Source organism: Pocillopora verrucosa, chromosome 14, assembly GCF_036669915.1.
Source record: "Pocillopora verrucosa isolate sample1 chromosome 14, ASM3666991v2, whole genome shotgun sequence".
In the NCBI taxonomy this organism is placed as follows: domain Eukaryota; kingdom Metazoa; phylum Cnidaria; class Anthozoa; order Scleractinia; family Pocilloporidae; genus Pocillopora; species Pocillopora verrucosa.
The window spans coordinates 12,574,079-12,593,610 of record NC_089325.1 but is presented as its reverse complement, the minus strand read 5'-3'; the positions used below and the strand labels follow the sequence as shown (position 1 = coordinate 12,593,610).

Below are 19,532 nucleotides of genomic sequence, written 5' to 3'. Positions count from 1 at the left end.
CCTTCTCTCCCCCCCTCCCCCCCTCCCCCCCCTCTCCTTACGGCTACACGTAAGCTAGCGAGCGACCTCATATCACAAGCCTCTCGCTCCAGGCCCTGGCGACGTACTGTGTCCGAAAGTGATTGATTGCCTCGTCCTCTTCGGCGCCAAAGCTCTGCGCTCCAAGAATGATCTTGGATTGGAATGCAGGGCTGCTTGCTGTGAAGGTCTCCCATACTTGAAAACCGCTCTCTCCGATAGCTTCCAGCTTGCCGCGGAGTTGGCAAAGTAGCTCTGAGCGAATCTCTTCAAACTTTGAACAGGACAACAGGAAATGTTCAACAGTAATGTTTTCCTCTCCGTCACAGTGGTAACATTTCGGGCTTCCTTCTCTCTCCTGTCGGCGAATCGTTCCCTTGTGGTTCTTGGCGTCTGGCGGTGAACTGAAAGAATGCGTATACTTCGAATAAATAAATGACAGATGCAGTAATACACTGTATTTACAGCAAACAGATTATTTTGGTTCTAGTCTAAAATAAAACAGTCGATGACGTTGAAGCCGCGCTCTGATTGGCTACTCAAATTCCGAATATCCTTTGCTATTCGCCTTCGAACAACGCGCGCGGGATTTGTGCCCAAAGATATAATCGTTACAGGAATGAATGAACTAAATTATCTCTCTGTTTTAGCATATGCTACAACAGCTTTCCACCTCCGTGTTGGTGGCTGGAGGTGGATATTCACAAACCCGCGAATTAGCCACCTCCACTTCGGTGAAAAGTTGTTAATCAGCCCTCCAGTAATGGTGGAGAATCTTCCCACGAGATCGTGAGGTCAATAAACTTGAATCCGCCTGAGTAATCAATCTTCATTGATTTATTTTGTCACACTCGCCATAAATGATTAAATATTTCTCCGACAAAAATAATGCCTCCGCATTTTTCAAGTTTATACAGATCTGTGGGCTGATTTTCTTTCATGAAACTCAGAATTTATTCATGGTTGTAGCAGTCGTGCCGCGAAGCCAATTTTCAGGTATGAGTTCATAACTGACGAAATGAATTCACAAAACTGTCTAAAATAACTTCCTTGACTTTACCCAATTCAGCTCAAGAGGTCAGAAGGTTTCACACGCTTGTTACTCTAACAGTGGGCTATTCAAACAAAACCCTTCGCCAATGAAGTAAAATCTTGAGTAAATATGTAGGGTTTATCAAATCATTGAAATTATAAATTAATTTCTTTGGACCAGAAAGTTTCAAAATGTATTTTCTGAGTTGAACGGAAGCTAGACCGTGAGTTTTACGAGCAGTCCCTCCTCTTCGGCGAATTCCGTCGCGCGAGTCATGACAAAGCAGTGAAAAAACTGATATTAGTCCACCAAGCGGAACCTTTCGTGCGCCAAAATCCTAGAGTTCCGCGTGACGCGCAATCTTTCTTCGCTAATTTTTTTACTCGCGCAACGGTCTTCGCCGAAAAGGAAGGGAGGATTGCTAGTAGTTTAAACGGAAGCGTTCTTGTTACGGTTAGATGAGTGAGTGCCTCTCCTCATGAAGTCGGGCAACATTTAAAAGAAATATGAAATGAAACGCAAACCTGCGCTAATGTTAAAAATAATATTTTTGAGAAACTGATTCACAAAATATGAACCAAATCCCAAATTGCTCACGGTATGATTCACGGTGAAAGTCACACGAACAGAGCCACAGCAAATGGACGGCCGGCGTAGGAATATCTCATTATAAACAAATGATATGCATATCAATAACTTTGCATTTAGCCGAAAATCTCAAAATTGTTTTTAAGACCGACTACGACAATATACCAGCGCGCAATTAAAATCTCCCAAGAAAACATCTGAACACTGCTTCGCAACATTTTCAAAATGAATCCCAAAGTAAGACGATGAAGACCTCGTTAAAATGACACTCTACGAAGCACATCAACCTTCGTGCACATCGATCGCGAAATCTGCTGTTGAAAAGAACTGACGTTTGAAGAAGAGTGTTTTGTTTCGTCCAACTGAACAATACTCCAACGAATTCCCTATTATCGGATGGGCGGATCCCAAACATGGCGTGCACGAATTGTCTAAAGCTAAAATGGTTTTCGACTGTTGAAAATATAGCACGCAGATTACTGAATCGTGTAAGTCCGCGACATATTTGAGAAGAGGAAACTTTTTTAGAGCCTGAGAAAATAAATTACCTCAAATTTTGCGCTGTCTGTTTGTTCTCACGAACATTTTCACTCGGCATGCTCACAGGGCTTCGAAACTTCATCCTGACCAATGTATCTCAAATTTCAAACGAATGCTACAATGTATCTAAAACTTCAAGTGAATGCTACGCCTGGATCAGCCTTCGTTTGAGTTTATTCGTTTCAGTTGTTTCGTTCTTTTATGGTCATAGACATAGCGAATAGAGTTTGTTCATGCGTTCGTTATTCAATGAACCGATGGAATAGCTTTCGGTGACGGAATGAGAACGATGCGCTATTTTCCAACGCTTTGCGAATTTTAAAGAGCCACAAGCTAAAATCGACCCTTGAAAGAAACGTAAATGACAAAATATTAATTCTTTTGATGTTTTGAGGCATCCAACATTTTGTCATTGCAGAATATATGCTAATGTTTTGTTGAAGCAGGTGTCGCGGTAAAAAGTGTGAAAAGAAACTTAAAGCGGCTGGAACCTGTTGCTTTGTTTTTGAAAGCATGGTCTGTACTAATTGTGCTCTGTATTGAATAAAACACGTCGTTAGTTTTGGAAACATAAAACATGAACGACTGTTCGTTGTGACAAAGAAGGAGGTCGGTATTAAGGACGATTTTTAGCAGTTCTAACTTAAGAGAGAAAATTATAAGTTTATATCCGGGAAAGACTAAAGAATTAACTATATCAAATCAATACACAAAAGCATTTTCATTGCTTTAGGTTCATGCAAACAATTTCTGCAGGTGCTCAGAAATTAAAGAAAGGCCTTCGTCAAAACAAGATATGTCATTTTATTTGCAAATCAAATGGCCACCAAAAAAACAAAAACAGCAGTTTCTCAGAGTTTATTGAGCAAAAAAACCAAATGATCACTTGACAGAACAAAAGACCCCTTTTCAAAGCGTTCAATTTATGTTAAACACAAAAACAGACTCAGTGTTAATTAAGAAAGTGGTATTTTGAGCAGGCTTGTTTCACTTTAAACTGCTTTGTTTTATTAATTTCTGTCCATTGGTTTTAAGAACTAAGCGTAACTTGAAGTTTCTTAGACTCAACCTGGCTTTAGAATCGACAGGAAACTCTGGAGCGAACTCGGCAATGCGAATGGCGAGAATCTAGCATTAAAGCTTGTTCTGTGGCCTAGGGAGAGAACGTTCTTAACTCTTGCAAATCAAAGAGAATGCCCTCTGAGGTTTTTGCTTCTATCCTTTTTTTTTTTTTTTTTTACGCGAATCAAAAAAAATTCTGCACCACTTGTTCATAGCCATGTTTGTCGTTGCAAATGATAGAACCTAATCTCTCACAGGCACAAAGTAAGGTATCAAAAGAAGGGACACGGTGGATCTGTTCATACACGTCTCCCGACGGAATTGGCACCAAATCGGCAGGTATATTTGAAGAAACTTCCCATGAAAAACAGTTCCAGGGTTTCTTTGGTTTCTCTGTGCATCTCCATTGAAACTTTCACTTTCAGGAGGTCAAACTTGAAGAGAGTAGCAAATTACTACCGCTGGTAAATCGCTGATTCGATTTCAGCGGATAAAGTTCAAACAGCATTTGCAATGTTTATTGCAAATCCAACTCAAGCGTGGAAGCGAACCAGTTTATAAAAGGCACACTGGTTAATCTAGCTAATCCTTTCATATCACTGCGACATTAACTTTAAAGAAATTTTAAGGACATGATTGCTTTCTCGAAATTTATCAGGTTGATAAGATTTTCCTTCTGATCGCTGCAAAAAGAGCGATTTCGCTGTCAATCTACCCAACATGATACTTCCATTAAAAGGAAAATTTTTGAGCATTAAACCCAATACATCCTTACGTTTAATACGCACATACTCCATACTGTTCCCGATATATTTCGTGAGGTGCTAACAAGGAGGATTGCTAAAAGCTCGCTATGTTCGCATACACGTGTGCTAAACGCCAAGTGCAAAGATAATATTCATTACCAAAACGCGGACTAACGTAAAGGTCTTTAAAAATATTGTTTGTTTTCCCATAACCACATATAGACGATATTTTAGACAGATGTTTATTATAAGGTCACAGTTTGCTTACTGTTTTAAGTGCATTTACAAAGAACAAACTTTGTTAACTGTTTTCCTACAAATACAGTCCAGATGATTTGAAAACTCAAAAGAGGCTTGACTTTCTTTTGTTGATAGCCAATTATATTCTCCCACAATTTTGTCATATTTTTCATTTAGACTGTTGCGTTATTTTCCTAACGACCGGCGCCAAATTCATATTCAATTGTCCTCCAAAATACGAGACCTACTTCACTCGCACGACTCTTAGGCCCTGTTGGAATATTTATCGTCTGTCTTTCAGCTGCAGCTCTCTCGCCATTCAGGGATGGATCCGCCCCGGAACGTTTTCAGGAAGGGGGCGGAAAAATTCTGGTGAGGTCGCAATTGGCCTTCGACCGAAGTCTTTCGGGCCCTCAAGGAAAGCTTTCTCACAGGGTAGATCGCAGCCCCATTTCGAAACAAACAGTTTGATAAACACTTCGCTAAGAGAGGAGAGACGGGAGACAGTCCTCTTGGGCCTTCTCTGTGTCATTGCCAGACCAGACAAGTCAGAAGGTCACAAGACGTCGCCAGCTGCAACGCCTCGACTACGCCCCCAAATGAAAAAATAAATATTATTTTAAAATCCTTGCGCATGCAACGCGCAAACTTAAAAGTGCTACAGTTATGCAATCGCTACATGCTGTTGGAAGCTTTTTCTGTCAAAGCAATTTTTCGTCTTGTAGTAAAAAATTTGCGACACGAGTAGAAAAGGGTATTTTTTTTCTTGTTCTCAAAGGATGGGGAAATATGGTCCTATGCGCTCAGTATGAGGTCATTTTCCTCGACTCCGTCTCTACAAATTTCCAGTCCAAATCAGCGTTAAGAGGATTTGTTTCATGGGATGAAAAGTGTCCAGAAAAACTTACTCAGTGTGCAATGCGGTTAAAGAGGAATGGAAGCTGTGGCTGAGGTTATATTTCGTGCAAGTGTGTGTGTTCCTGAACAAGGTTACTGAACCCTGACTTTGTCTCTCACCAGTCACCACCCAGCGAGTAAGTCAGCCAGTCATGGGACAGACAAGCAGCTTACCTGAAAGTCATATGAGACTTTTCTCTATAAGTTGAACAAAACAGCGTGCTCTGCAAGGTGAGTAGAAAACGAGCAGGCCCTCATTCACGGTTGCCGCTGTGGCAAAAACAATTCTTCGCCCGCGAGAAACTGTTCAAGGCCTCGAAATAAATAAATCAGATATTCAGTATTGTATGATTGAAGGAAAAAATTAGTGGAATACCAGTTTGTAGGTGAGACTCTTATACGTGACCTGCATTTTAAGACTTTAAACTCGGCGATTAAGTAACGACAGATGGAAAATTATCAATTGGATATGATTAGGAGCGGAGGTGTTTTTTTAACGGAGAAGGTGGAGAAAGCTATTTTCAAACGTAGTGAAAAAATTAGGGCGTTACCGTGAGGGGTAATGAAAGCTCTTCCTGTTTATACGTGGCCAGCTGAACGAAATGGAAAACAGATTGTTGAGAAGAAAACACACAGCTATCAAAGCAACACGAGGACAAGGATTTCCATTTCTGAGCAACTCACAGACTAGCCTTCTTTATTTTCAGCAGAACCCAACGAAATATATTCGATGTGAAAATTTCCTATATGTAAAAGAACTTCCTAAAATCATGACCAATTTTGGCTGCACTGTTTTGCCTGCCCTCACTCGTTTCCTAAGGCACAGGAAACAGGAACAAACTCGAGTTGTTTGAGAGAGGATCATCTTGCGACGTTTAAGATCTCCACAATTATTTTGAGCTTGTCTTTGTTTGAACTGTGTCGCTAGTTCAGGGCTGTTTGTATCTATTGTTTACGGAGAGCCAAAACAGGAATTAGCTCGAATCTTGAAAAAGTACAAAAGAAATTCCTAAGCAAGACCTACTTGGATGCTACAACTAAATCGTCTTAAAATAACTATGAACTGTAGAAAGCCGGTGAGGAAGTCTCGTCTACAACGGGATAAAAGAAAAATGAATCACGCCGGATAACGGCAGGAAATGCTGCAATATACATCATGCTTAAATTATTTGGCTCAGAACCAAATTGCTTTAGTACCTCGGCTGGTATAAACAGCGGGATACAAAAATAGATGTCTCGAAGTTTCAAGTTTAACTTTTGTTTATCTTTCTTTGTTTCCTTACATCGATGCTATGTTTACATAAATGTCCGTGTTGGACGATAAATCAAGGCATTTAGGGGCCGGATTTTTTAACTCATACAGCCTCGCTCATTGTTGTGCTTCAAAGTAGGAAAAGAAAAGTGTGAAATGAATGGAAAAAAAAGTAGACTAATGCATAGGTAATTTTTTGTGCGTTAAAAAAAATTAATTGCCTAGTTAGTTTTTGTTGCATACCCTGGTAAGCCAAACATATCATCGACATCAGTTTCTTGCTATGGAGAATCTACTCGGCAACCACTAACTAGACGTCAGTGGGCATAGATATACTGAAAGTAAAATATTTACAATTAGGCAAAAGATAAGTAAAGTATATTGTACAGATATCCAATACAGTCAACACAAATATCAAATTAAACACGCAGCCTTCAACTTCATACGACTAAAAATTCATCGTTCTGCATTTGAGAAGCCCATTGAAATAAACTTTAGCAGTATAACTAGCGGCTAAGTGATAGACAAAAGATTGATTTTTTGGCAGTTTAAATTCGTGACGTCAATTTAAAGGGACTGTCACATCTTGAAGGAAGCCGAAACTTATCAGTTCATTTTCAGTGAGGACACTCGAGAAACCTCTTTAAAGTACACCGGAATACCAGCAATTTATCGTTGTTTTATAGCATTCCTTACCTGAGAGGCCCTCGAGTTCAACTAAAAATATTAGCAATAAATGATATAGGCTCAGTGAAAGTAGATTTGCTTTTATTAGACAAGATCGAGCGCCAAAACTACCCCAGGCTCTTTGGCAGAAGGCGGTTGTAGAGCCAGTAACTTACTTTGAAAGTAATCCTGCATCGATATAATGCAGACACTACGCTCAGGAAATGGAATAAAGCAGGAATTAGAATTTTTGGCTCGTGTACAGTTTTGAAAACGGGTGTTAGGAGTGGTAGAACAGCTGAGTGTTTCCGGTTAAAACATTCTAGTAGGTGTATGAAATCGGCCAAGTCTTCCGGATGACACCCAATTTCCGTTTCATAACAACTAAGAAATCTTTCGAGATTCGCAACGAAACAAACCGTTGTACCCAAGTTACGAGATGTATTCTTTTGGTTTGCCATTATTGACCGTTATCGAAGGCAACACGGAAAAGTTGCTTTATTTTCTCGAAAAACAATACCTTACATAGGAACTTGAATTTTTTTTTTTACCTTTTCTTTTCGCCATCTGTTATGACGACTTGTTTTCCGAATTATCTCTTCAGCTATGGTATAAATTTTATACGCATTGTAAACAATTAAATCTCGAGCGACATTTTGGAAAAACAAGAACAGCTGTACTTTGAGTGAAAACGTAGAGAAAAAAAAAGCCTCCTACTTTCTGACTGCAAGACAAACGATTTCAGTTTCATTCTTTTCGGTCTATTTTGTCTGCCCAAAACAAGCGCAGCATCTAACTTGTGGTCCAGCAGTCAGAAATACGAATTATAAGACGAAATTGTTTCCGAAGTTAAGCTTATTAGCCTTGAAAGGGACCATAACTGGGGACAGTCCAATCTCCTCGCCATCAGCTGGTGTCTAGAATCGATTCTCACTGAAACGTGCTCGAAAATCTAAGGGTGGTATAATGATCATGCGATGTATTTTTAACATAACAAGTAGCTTACAGCAATAAAGTATATTGGACATTGTTTACAAATCTGGATAAAAAAAAACTTTCCGAAATTTTTTAGCGTTTTTCTTTTTTTAAATTCGAGACTTTTGACGCTCGTGGGATTTACCCCTATTCCCTTTCGATCGTGAAATGTGAGAACTTTCATTTAATACACTTATTGGTAGTAACTTGCCTGTGCTCCTGCTGGTTATCTTAATCTTTATATTACCCGCGGGTTTGAAAGAATGACCGTGTACAGATGCATTCAAAATATTTACAACAAGTAAAGCGGGATTCGGTTCATTTTAAGCGTACAATTTTCTTCCTATGGTGCTGGTGATGATGGTAATATATGATGTATGGTTAATGATAGTTTTAACAACGCAATCAGCTCTCAAGATTTATGGAAGCCTAAGGTTAGAGGTTACAGCTGCATGAGTTACTTGTCTGCGTTCATTGTCGTTAGAAGATAAAGGAAAACCATTTGCACGAATGATCGGATGAGTAATTTACATCTCACACCCCGTGTTGACCAATCGCTTTTTGACTTGGCATGTCGGCACGAGATTTTTATCTTGATAATGGCATTCATTTCGCAATATTTTTAATTGGGTCAATTCACCCGTGACCAGTGACTTAAGACCGAAACTGCTTCATAGCAGTATTTGGCCTTGAATTGCAATATCATTATCTTTTGTTTTTCTTTAAACCCCTCCGAAGTTTTTCGTTTGGTTTCTGGTTTTTTGAAACCGTTTTGAAAGGCTAAACAAAAACGTTAATCCGTGCATGTTGTGTGCGTGAAACCCAAGCGCTTTGTCTTAAAAGCTAAACGGAAAACCCACCAAAAGACTGAATCTTGAGGCACCTCATGTGTGGGTTCAAATAAGCGTGTCTTGCGGACATAGAAATGATATATTATTCAAGAAGTGTGGTCAAAATTGCTTCCCTTTCATCTCAGGGATCTTAAAGACATCAGGGGTTCTTCGCGGACTTTTTGGGTTACGTTACGACTTGGGAATTATGTGAGAGATCAAAAAGTGTAGAGAAGAAAGAGAACAATAAAACAATAAGTCGAACATGGTATTCTTTCGAGATTTGATATCAGGATTTCATCTGTTTACTAATACGTCACGGATGAATTAGAACAGCTTGTCAAAAATAAGTTTGATCACGTCCCAAAACAAAGAGCAGATTTGTACCTTTAACTGAATAATTTGTCGAGAAACTGCGCTAAAAATAAAATGCTGCCCAAATTGTCATGAGATTAAATAATTTGGAGGAGAATCGTGTTGTTTGGGTGTCAGTCGAAAGAGTTCCCTTTTAGCTGAAGCGAAACCGAAAAACAACAAAAGACTATTCACATATCGACCTCTTGCCTAGCAACGCCACTCAGAGCCTTTGTAACATGCTGGATTGTGATTGGTCACACACATGACGTCACGGAAAGGGATTTTTACCAGACGCATAAAAGTATTATTTCCGCTAAATTTTCGATACGAAGAATAGCTGAAAGGAGGTTTAATTGAGGGCGATCTTGAAGGCGAGAAAATCGTCGTTTAAGAAGGTTGGTAGCTTTCTAGGAAAGCACTGTGATAGAGATACCGAGAAAGAAACTGTCTGTCGAAAGAACGGGGTTAATTTGGAACAATACCAGCGAGGGCAAACGAAAACTGTGTGCGTTCAAGGATAAACATTCTATTCGACATAAACCATGAAGACCGAAATCGAAATGGCTTGTAGATTTTTGACGAAAATCTTGAGAGGGAGTGCAAAGCTGTCAGAGAAGCAGATAGAGGCTTTTCACAAGAAGACGAAGGAGATTTTGTGTGCGAGATACAAGCATCACTGGCATCCGCAGAATCCTTTGTTAGGAAGTGGGTTTCGCTGTATTAGAATCAACCATTCCTTAGATCCCGTTCTTGCTGAAGCAGCCCAAGCCTGTGGTCTTGTCAACAACGATCTTGCTCTCCCCGATGAGCTAACGCTTTGGATCGACCCTAAATCAGTGGCGTTTCGAATTGGGGAAAACGGATCAATTTGCGACCTGGATGAATCAATGATTTCTCAAGAAAACAACACAAGCAAGCCCTCGCCAAAAGAAGCACTGAATTCAAGGAATCAAGAGAGAAGACCAGCCAAGAGAAATAGCATGAATATCCTTAATTGCACGAAGGATGTGGTCAGTTTTCCAGTATCGTCTTGCATTCCATGTTAGCGTTAAAAAACCAAATCAGAGAGAACTTAAAGTTAAAAATGTTTGTGTGCATATAAAAAATTTTCGGGTATACAAAGATATGTAAATTTCACGTTCGATCGAATTTATTCCTTTTAAGTTGTGTTGGTGTATAAAGAAAGCTCGACTTTGTTAATTTTTCTTTGGCTGGGAATTTTGTAAGATAACAGCAACGACCTGTATTTTTAACTGTATAGAATTTTGTATAAAAGTCTGTACAGTTTGCTGTTCACAGCAATAATAAATTGGATAACACTGAAGCATATTCAAGGCCGTTTACGTGTTATTGTGGTGATTCTTTGGCAGTGTATATTTGCTTTTGGAAACGTACCAACACGCAATATATCGGGCATATTTATCAACATTTCGCTTATCTGAAGCAATGAGAAGTTAAAAACGAAAGGGCTTTTGGCGGATTTATGGACTTTTATTTAGAATATGTCTTTGTTCAATTATTCAGTGTCCCGATGGAAGGCAAGTCACCTGATTTCACCATGTGTTTCTCAAAGCGATGTAAATGGACACATTGTTTTGTTTCTTTGAATTTACGGGGTCTTATAGGAACTAGTAAGTCTTACGAATTACAACGCTTTTAAATAGAATTGGCACTGCTAACATTAGAATTGTTCGTTGCAGTTCGTACTACGGACTAGCCTGTTTTCGTATCATGTGAAGAAACACGTAATGCAATGAACCTAACACCCTTCAGTGATGCGTGGCGAAACACACCATTTTATGGCTCTAATTGAATATTTATTCCATTTAACATTCCTCAAAACGTTCGTTCGCGATAAAAATTTGCAATGCGCCCAAAAAATCCGAACATCTCAGTGGAAGCCCCTTATTCATCTGTTATTGCTCTTGTCCATTGTTACTATTTTTGGCGAATTTACTGTGACGTATCGGATGACGCTTAAACAGCTGAGAGGAATGTGTCACGTTTTACAATATCGCGTGCCGCCGAGAAGAAGGAGTATTATCGCGGAAAGAAAACATAATGATACTCGCATGGCATCCCCGAACACCAAATCCATGTTCTTGATTACAAGTAAGATCTCAGTAAATTTTGCGCGATATCGAAGTTTCGCGCGCAGACCGTCGAGTCTTAATATATGATTTTGGGACATAATCTGTGAGGGATGATTCTGTTTTGTGCTTTAAAAAAATTATTTAAGATGGGGCGCCCTAAACACTTGTGCTAACTTTAGGTGCGAGAACGCCCTAAACAAAATATTGTTCACATGTAGAGTTCTTTTGTTTTCTTGGCTGCATTGTGTTTTTTTGTTGTTGTTGTTGTTGTTGCAGAAGCCACAAAGAAGGTCTTGCAAGGGAAGGAAATCTAATAATTCAGTGTTCTTTGAAATGCTCCCTTTTTCGTTGAGGTTTAATAGGGCTTTAAAAAAAACCGTCCTGAAAAAACAACCCTAGGCCTAGGTATGGAGGGAAACAGTGTACGTACCGCATGCGGTTTTACCCTGAACAAGGAAACAAAGTTACCTTACCTGCCTTGATAAATTTATTCTCAGGATGAGATAAGTACTAAAAACACTTCGTAAGCTATTTAAGCCAACTTCGTTCTTCTAGAAGACTTAACATAAGACACCACACAGAACAGCTACTATCAGTTTTGAAATTAAGTGATAAAATAATCTCCACTTGCACTTAATTAAACACAATACACTTTGTGCGCCTAAAAATGTTGCGTAGCTATTGTTCAGTTCTAACTGAATGTGTTTGAAAAGTTTGGGGTGCACTGAGAGCGCTTGCAATGAGGATTGATAACTGGTATTTGTACACATGGGTATGAATGACAATTTTAGTTTGATCTTCATCCGGAGAGTATTTCTTGACACTGTATTATTAGCAGTCAGCTGTGTTGCATTGCTGTCAGCTATTACTCGGGAATTTTCCAAATTTAAAGTAGTTAACGCACTACTCTTAGATTATTCATTCGATCACTCTCTATAGTGACCAAAAGGGAATTTCAAGAACATTTTCAAAGAGAAAAATGATGAAAGAAAAAAATATCAATTCAGGGATAGAAGTAGAGTCATTAAAATGTACTGCAGATGGTGAAGAGAATTTACTTGTATTCAGGTCTTGGGGGTAAATAGGTTGGACTCAGTTTCCAGGTCAGTGTTATGAAAAATCCTTGATGGAGACAGCCACCAGATGCTTGCCCAAAATTAGTAACTCTCCTCCTTCCACCCACACATACCTTAAGCCACTGTCATCAAGTACATTCACCCCTGATCTGCCAGAGGTGATTAACAAGTAACTTCTCCCTATAATATCCATACATTACCTCGCAAACAGGTAATGAAAATACTCAATTTATCTGGTAGTTACCTTGATATTTTCAGTTAGCAGAATAAGGAGAGGATATGGGATCCACTGGTATGCAATCCTCAAAAATAACATTTCCATTCCTCTATATTTGATTAAAAGTGGGAAAAAAAAAAGAAAACACTTCACTGTCCAAGAAATAGTTCCTGCGAGAAGTCACTCAGGAAGCTCTGTCTATGTAAAAAATAACACAAAGTAATGAAAAAGAACAACTTTATTTAAAACATATCATACACATGCATGTACAAACTAAAATCAAAATATCTTAGTTTACTAATGGTGCCAAAAGGAGACAGAAATAACTTTAAGAAACGTGGGATTCCCTTTCCGGGATAAACAATCTCTTAACTACATCCAAAAATCACAAAATCCCCATTTCCTTTGTAACTGAGGGACTAATCTTGTTATCTGAAATAAAGAACCTTGAAAATGATGCTGCAAACACCTGAAATGTTGAAGATTGAGAGAGGAGGCTGTGATAGTTCAAACAAAATCATTCTGGTATTCTAACCAAAAAGGGTCAGTGGGAGAAAATTCAAAAGGTATCTCTGTAAACTTTCGTAGGTGAAATAACTGTTAACTCAGGTATATATTAATTATTAGTTTTCAGGTCTGGCTAAATTAGTCTGAATAAATAACTACGCAAAGGAATGCTATAAACAGTGGCACACTTGTGGATAATAGTGAGATGCAATTTCACTTTTTAGCAGCAAGGCCTTTAAGACCAAACTAATGGTTACAAACACACTGCAAAGCAACAAAAAATGAAAAGGTTTCTGCTCAATACCAAGTGAGATCCAAACTAAGAATTTTACTTAACTTAAACAACAACCTGAACAAGATATATTAATGCACACCCTCCCTGCTTTAAAAGCTCTTTGGAAACAACTGACTTTTATCACTACCACTTCACTCCTTAAATCCCAAAAGTGATTAACATGTAACTTTTCCCTATGGTATCCATATATAATCCAGCAAATGAGATAGAATACTCTAAAAGAATAATCAAACTTATCAGCTGGAAGTTGTTGCCTTGATCTAACAACAAATTCTCACATCTAATTTACAAGGAAATCTATAGTAGCTGGGAAGGAGAATTACATGTAACAATCAGATTTTGGGAGTGAAAGGATTAAATGTATCTTTAGTGAATGTCAAAATAAGAACTGCAAGCAAGGAAGGAGTAAGCAAACCTACTGGTGTAATAAAATGTCTTTTACTTCTACAATCATGGTGTACACATGATTCACACATTCTCTTGGAGTTTGAAATCACAAGCTACATATTACAAAGAGCAAATGTCAACTAGGAAAATGGTGGGATAAAAATCTAAGATGGATCTCTTGCTATCAGAGGAAGTGCAAAGGAAATCTGTTTATTCATCGTCATCATCATCGTCGTCGTCATCATCGTCTTCATCATCATCTCCTGCAAAATACAACGAAGCTAACTTAAACATTTGATTCTGTAATTACATTTAGCCAATGTCAATTTAGCCTAGTGATAGAGTGTCAGGGGTTTATGATAAAGTTTTTCCAGAAGCAGTTGCCAATGGTATAATAGGCAGCTGTGCATGAAAAGGAGCTGTAACCCAAACAAAAACACAAGAACCTGCTTGCAGACTAAACAGACAGTGATAAGAGGTCTTACTGGCTGCGGTAGTCAGATTTTATTGAAACCCCTGAAGTGGGATTAATTTAACAAAGAAAACTTCAGTGGCACAAGAGTAAAGATAGAGCCTGGTTAGTATAAAGCTTTAGGTACCTCTCCTTTGCAGTCCTAGAAATAATACTGTGATAAAATGTAAATGCAAAAAAGGCAACCGATGACTCTTCCAAGGGCACGCATTTCAGTTGTCAACTGAAACACATGATTAGTTTCACCTTGCCAGCTGACACAGCTTGCCAGAGAACAAATTTGGACTCCATTATTAGGATGTTCCACTATTTTTTCATCTTGGAGCTTTCAAAAATGTAAAATAAGGCCTCACTATAACCACTCTTGGCTCAATCTATAAATCAGTCTGAAACCGTTGCAATTTTTAAAAAAAATAAAAAACCAGAAAACTTATTTTTTTAGTGCCCATTTTTAGTTATACAGTAAGTTTTTTTTTATTTTTAGTTTTAGTTTTGGTATGCTATTAATTGTCACTTTTCTGAGCATGGAAGCAAGGTCTAAGGTTATACATCTCACAAGGAGTGCAACCTCAAACCTTTAAATTCTGCCCTCTGATGCTCTGGAATCTGTAGGTTAGCGGTTTGATTCCTCATTGGGACTCAAACTGTTTTCTTTAACCCATGCTTGTGACAAGACGAAAAAAAAATGTTTTCTCCTTCTCATAACCAAGTTAAAATTTACAATCTTTCTTATTCTGTTTAAATCTATAACTGTTGTCAACAGACCATCATCATCATCTTCAGGCTCTTCTTCCTCTTCATCATCATCATCATCATCTTCATCTTCATCATCCTCCTCTTCAGACTCTGATGCTTTAGCAACCTCCTTTTTAGGTGGAGGCTTCTTCTTCTCTGACTTTGCTTTTGGTGGGGCTGCTACCTCCTTTCCAGCATTCTATGAATAAAATGACAATACAAAAAAACAGGTTACCAAATTAACCTTTCCACTCTCAGCGACAATTAACATGAAACTTGTCCCTATAATATCCATGCATGATCCATCAAAAAGGTGATGAAAGTACTCAAACATATTAGGTAGAAGTTTTATTGTGATCCAACACCAAATTCTCATAACTAATTTTCAAGGAAATGTGCAGCAACCAAAGGGAAGAATTAACAATCAGTCTTAGGAGATAAAAGGTTAACAACAGGTTGGTGGGCTGGTTGTTTGCATACTGCACTCTCAGAGGTCTAGGTTCGAGACCTGTCAGGCACACCATGTTGTGTTTTTGGGCCTGACACTTGAGTCTTACAGAGCATCTCTCAATGTGGAACTTACAGAGCATCTCTCAATGTGGAACTTACAGAGCATCTCTCAATGTGGAACTTACAGAGCATCTCTCAATGTGGAACTTACAGAGCATCTCTCAGTGTGGAAGTAAAAATGATTTCAAGATTTTAGCAAACACTTACCTTCTTCCTCCACTCTTCCATTGCAGCTTCATGTTTCTTTTTAGCTACTGCCTCCTGCTGTTTGTATTTCTCTTTGTCCTTGTCAGTCATGGTTCGCCACTTCTCTCCAGCCAAGGCAGGAATTTTCTGATTATCATCAATCTTTTTCCCTTTCATTTGCTCTCGGAATTCAGCAAGGAAAATGAAATAAGCTGTGGGAGCACGCTTTGGTTTATCTGATTCTTTCTTGGCAAGTTTACCACTCTGTGAAGATAGACAAAGACTTAATATCAGGGTTCATACCCTTTCAAGCTTAAATTTCAGATAACATGATTGTTTGAAGCTTTTTTTTTCTCCAATTTTCAGATGTTTTCTGCAATCAAAAACAATCTCTCTACTCAAGTATATACTTTTTTTGACAGAAAAATTGTTTCTTATCATATTCCTTCTTTTTCTCTTACCCACACTTAAATTGAAGAACTTTCCACAACTGGAAAATGATATTATGAAATGAAGTCAAATATTTTGTGGTTTTCCATAACATGTACAGTGCTGCCAGGTAGATTTCAACACAGATTTCCAGGACCAAAGAATAAAAGGGCAGAGTTCTGATTCGAAGTCAGAAAGTTGCTAAACCTACTTGTTGTCAAGCCATTTGTGAATTGTGATCAGACAAGAAATAAGTTTGTAGGTTTTCCCAAAGTCAAATATGTCTCAGACTCCTAGAAATCACATCTCACAGATTTTCAAATTTCAATTTTTATTCAAGGCAGTATGCCCCCCTAAACCCACCTGGAAGGGCGTGTTTGTTTTGTTTTGCAAGCATTCATCAAATCAGCTGCCTGCTCAGTTCAGATCATGCATCTATTACATTTTCATATAACAACCCTAGGAAAGTGAATCTTCTATATATGTTAAAAGTTTGGCGTTGCAAAAAGTATTAAATGTTCTTATACGAATTTATATGTCCCAAATAATGAAATATTTGAAAAAAGGTTCACTTTGGGTTAACTAAAATGGAATTTAAAAGGAGTCTAGTGGTAAATTTCAACATATTTTTGGACATATAGTTAAAATATTGCAAAAATATGACACAAAAAATTTTCTTTGAGGTGTAAGTCCATATAACAAATATCAAAATTAATTTCAGCCAAAAATTTTAATACTATTGCATGAGACAAACTTTATGTCAGTCACTAACTCTGTTTAAGATTTTGCTATGCTTTGCTTATAAAATATAATTCCAAGGTGTTATGATTTGAAAGTCTTTCCAACTTTAACTGAAAACATCACAAAAATGAAATGAACTAGGTTATGAATTTGCAATACTACCGTCTAACTGTTCATTTCAAATCTTTATGACTCCCACAGTCTTTCCTTCTTTACCCATTGTAACTTGGCCACAGAATTTCCTAATTTTTACAAAACTCAAACTTGTGAAAGTCTTTCTGTCAAGTTTGACCCATTTGGTTATTAAATTCTGAGAAACTAGATTTCACTGAGATATTTCTACACTCATGTGGTGCAAAAAAAAAATCAAAAAACAAAAATTTTAGCCTAACATCACTGGGAAAAAAACCTTTGTATGAAATTTATTTTTTAAGAAAAGAAAATGGAACATAGGTATCTCACTGTATGATCTCCATATATGCAATCAAATTCTTGCAAAAAAAGCTTTTACCTCAAAATAACAGGTTTACACATACACAAAATCAAAACGCATTGTGACATTAAAGAATTTGAAATTTTGAAATCATTAGAAAATTCTCCTGAAAGAGTTCATACCTTCCTTAGAAACTTAAAATCACGTGACGTCAACACTTACACAGACAAGGAACAGTGGTAAGGTGGCGGCCATGTTGAACTCACGAAGAATGAGTAATTTAACCTTTCGTTTGAGCTTTGTTTTGCCAACAGTGCTTACTAACCTCCTTCAGGTAGCGCTCTTTGTCTTCCTGGGCCAAAATATTGTACGGTTTTTTCTCCTCATCCGTGAGATTTTTCCACGCTTCGCCCGCCATCTTCGCGACTTCGTTCGCCTTTGGAAGAGAATCGCCCTTCTTCTCGCATTTCTCTTTGAGCTTCTTTCGAAAATCTGTGGTGAAGTGAATGTAGGCAGAGGAGGCCCTTTTCACTTGGGGTCCGTCTCCTTTAGCCTTCTTTCTTTTCCCATCTTTAACAGTCTTGGCTTTCTTCGGTTTGGCCTTGGACAATGCTGCCTCCGCGGACCTTTTCTTTGACTTCGCTCCTTCGAGTAAAGAAGAACAACATCATGTCTTCGCGTCTTCCTAGTCGTAACGACTTAAAAGTGTCATTTGTCTCCAAATTTTAGCCCTTTCCATCGATAAAATGGCAGTAAAGGTCGAAATTTTAGGTAAGCGTAGGCAACGGTAAGTCCCCGAGGCATAATTTATAGTAGTCGGTGTATTCTCTGAGCGCGAATTTGAATAAAGAAATTCGTAGAAATCGCTTTGAAATTAAACGCAGCAGACATTTTCCGCCGTTTAATCCGAGAAGAAGAGCTTAAAATACAAATGTAGGGTCTATCGGATCGTATTTTGTCGTTTAAACCGAATAAATTTTTGAGCTGACTACGGTCGTGCACACTTCCATATGTCCTATATGCTTCATAAGGCCTCGTATGAGGCTTGTAAGAAATATAAGACAACAAGGGAGAACAATTCATGGAGTCCCTCATAAGAGTTTGACTGAGATTTGAAAATAAAAGAGGCGCAATGCAACAAAATCCCAAGGTTACCTTCCATTTTGCCGGATTTGCGCTTTTCAGGTGTAGAACGATTTGCCTCTTTGCTTTTATCGAGTTTGCGCGGCTGAAACTGTCGATCCGCTAAGGTCTTTTCCACTACCTCACTGCTTCTCTTAGTATAAGAGCACAAGGGAAGAGACGCTTGTAAGAGACAAGAAGACAAACACGAGGTCGCTGAGCTGACGCGACACTTCTGCGCTTGCGCAGCAGACCAACTTTTCTATGTTTTCTAATCTGTGCTCTGGGCTATTTGTCATTGTCATTGCAGTGTCTCGACACTAATTCTACGAACAAAACCTTGTCTATTAAAAGAATGGTTTCGTCTTAATCCCACTCTGATCCCATCTTAGATTTATACAAACAGTCCTTCCCGCCAGTTCACTACGCCTTTCAAGGGAGGGTGGGGCGTGGGTAGGGCGGGTATTAACTCATCATCGGAGAGAATCCCGAATCCTTTCTAAAATTTTTAGCTCAGCCACGATTCATGGTATTTTGGAATCCACGAATCCGATTCACTCTTCACACCCCGCTCCTTTAGCTCCAGTTTTCTAGTTTTCACGATGAACTCAAGAGTAACTGGCTTTAAAGCAAAGACTCGAGATATTCATTTGCCTTTCACTTTTTATCCGATTTTTTTCTGCCTTAAATGATTAGAACATGATTCATGAATTTCTCTTCTTAGCTTGAATTTATCAGTCGTCAGGGTTTTCTGACGAAATCGTGCAGGTTAGGCAGTTACCACCTACAAAGTTTTCTAGTGTGACTAAATAAAATAAATGTTGTCTTTTTCAGTAAAAAAAATTACGCAGTAGGCGCTAATTTTCCTTGGGGTGCGACAGAAACTGTCGGTTTCTGTAGATTCTAATAAGACGCCACAGGCTTGTACCAGTTGGATTAGCATCACTAAGGAATGCGCTCTCTGCTAATGGAAGTCACGCGACCTATCAACGTGTCTATCAGCACTCAGGATGGGGTCAGAGGTCACATCAATTTACACGTCAATTTTGTCTATATTTATATACACGAAACAATTTTCTTTGTTCCGACTGGCTAATAAGAGAAATGCAGTTTTCACTTAACATT

The 19,532-nt window shown here is 38.4% G+C and overlaps 3 protein-coding genes across 3 annotated transcripts; 1 reads left to right on the top strand and 2 right to left on the bottom strand.

The window, feature by feature from the left end:
- Nucleotides 1-48: 48 nt before the first annotated feature.
- On the bottom strand, nucleotides 49-2,323 carry LOC131782452 (uncharacterized). The gene is made up of 2 exons (XM_059099187.2): nucleotides 2,188-2,323; nucleotides 49-422 (listed from the first exon to the last, which is right to left on the bottom strand). Exons 1-2 carry the CDS (start codon nucleotides 2,259-2,261, stop codon nucleotides 68-70), a joined length of 429 nt encoding a protein of 142 aa, XP_058955170.1. The 5' UTR covers nucleotides 2,262-2,323; the 3' UTR covers nucleotides 49-67.
- A 7,188-nt stretch (nucleotides 2,324-9,511) lies between these two features.
- LOC131782433 (protein BTG1) lies at nucleotides 9,512-10,533 on the top strand. Its single transcript, XM_059099167.2, has one exon. It carries the CDS (start codon nucleotides 9,747-9,749, stop codon nucleotides 10,248-10,250), a length of 504 nt encoding a protein of 167 aa, XP_058955150.1. The 5' UTR covers nucleotides 9,512-9,746; the 3' UTR covers nucleotides 10,251-10,533.
- A 2,277-nt stretch (nucleotides 10,534-12,810) lies between these two features.
- On the bottom strand, nucleotides 12,811-18,576 carry LOC131782414 (high mobility group protein B1). Its single transcript, XM_059099149.2, has 5 exons — nucleotides 18,441-18,576; nucleotides 17,611-17,930; nucleotides 15,704-15,946; nucleotides 15,017-15,185; nucleotides 12,811-14,042 (listed from the first exon to the last, which is right to left on the bottom strand). Exons 1-5 carry the CDS (start codon nucleotides 18,445-18,447, stop codon nucleotides 13,990-13,992), a joined length of 792 nt encoding a protein of 263 aa, XP_058955132.2. The 5' UTR covers nucleotides 18,448-18,576; the 3' UTR covers nucleotides 12,811-13,989.
- Nucleotides 18,577-19,532: the final 956 nt, after the last annotated feature.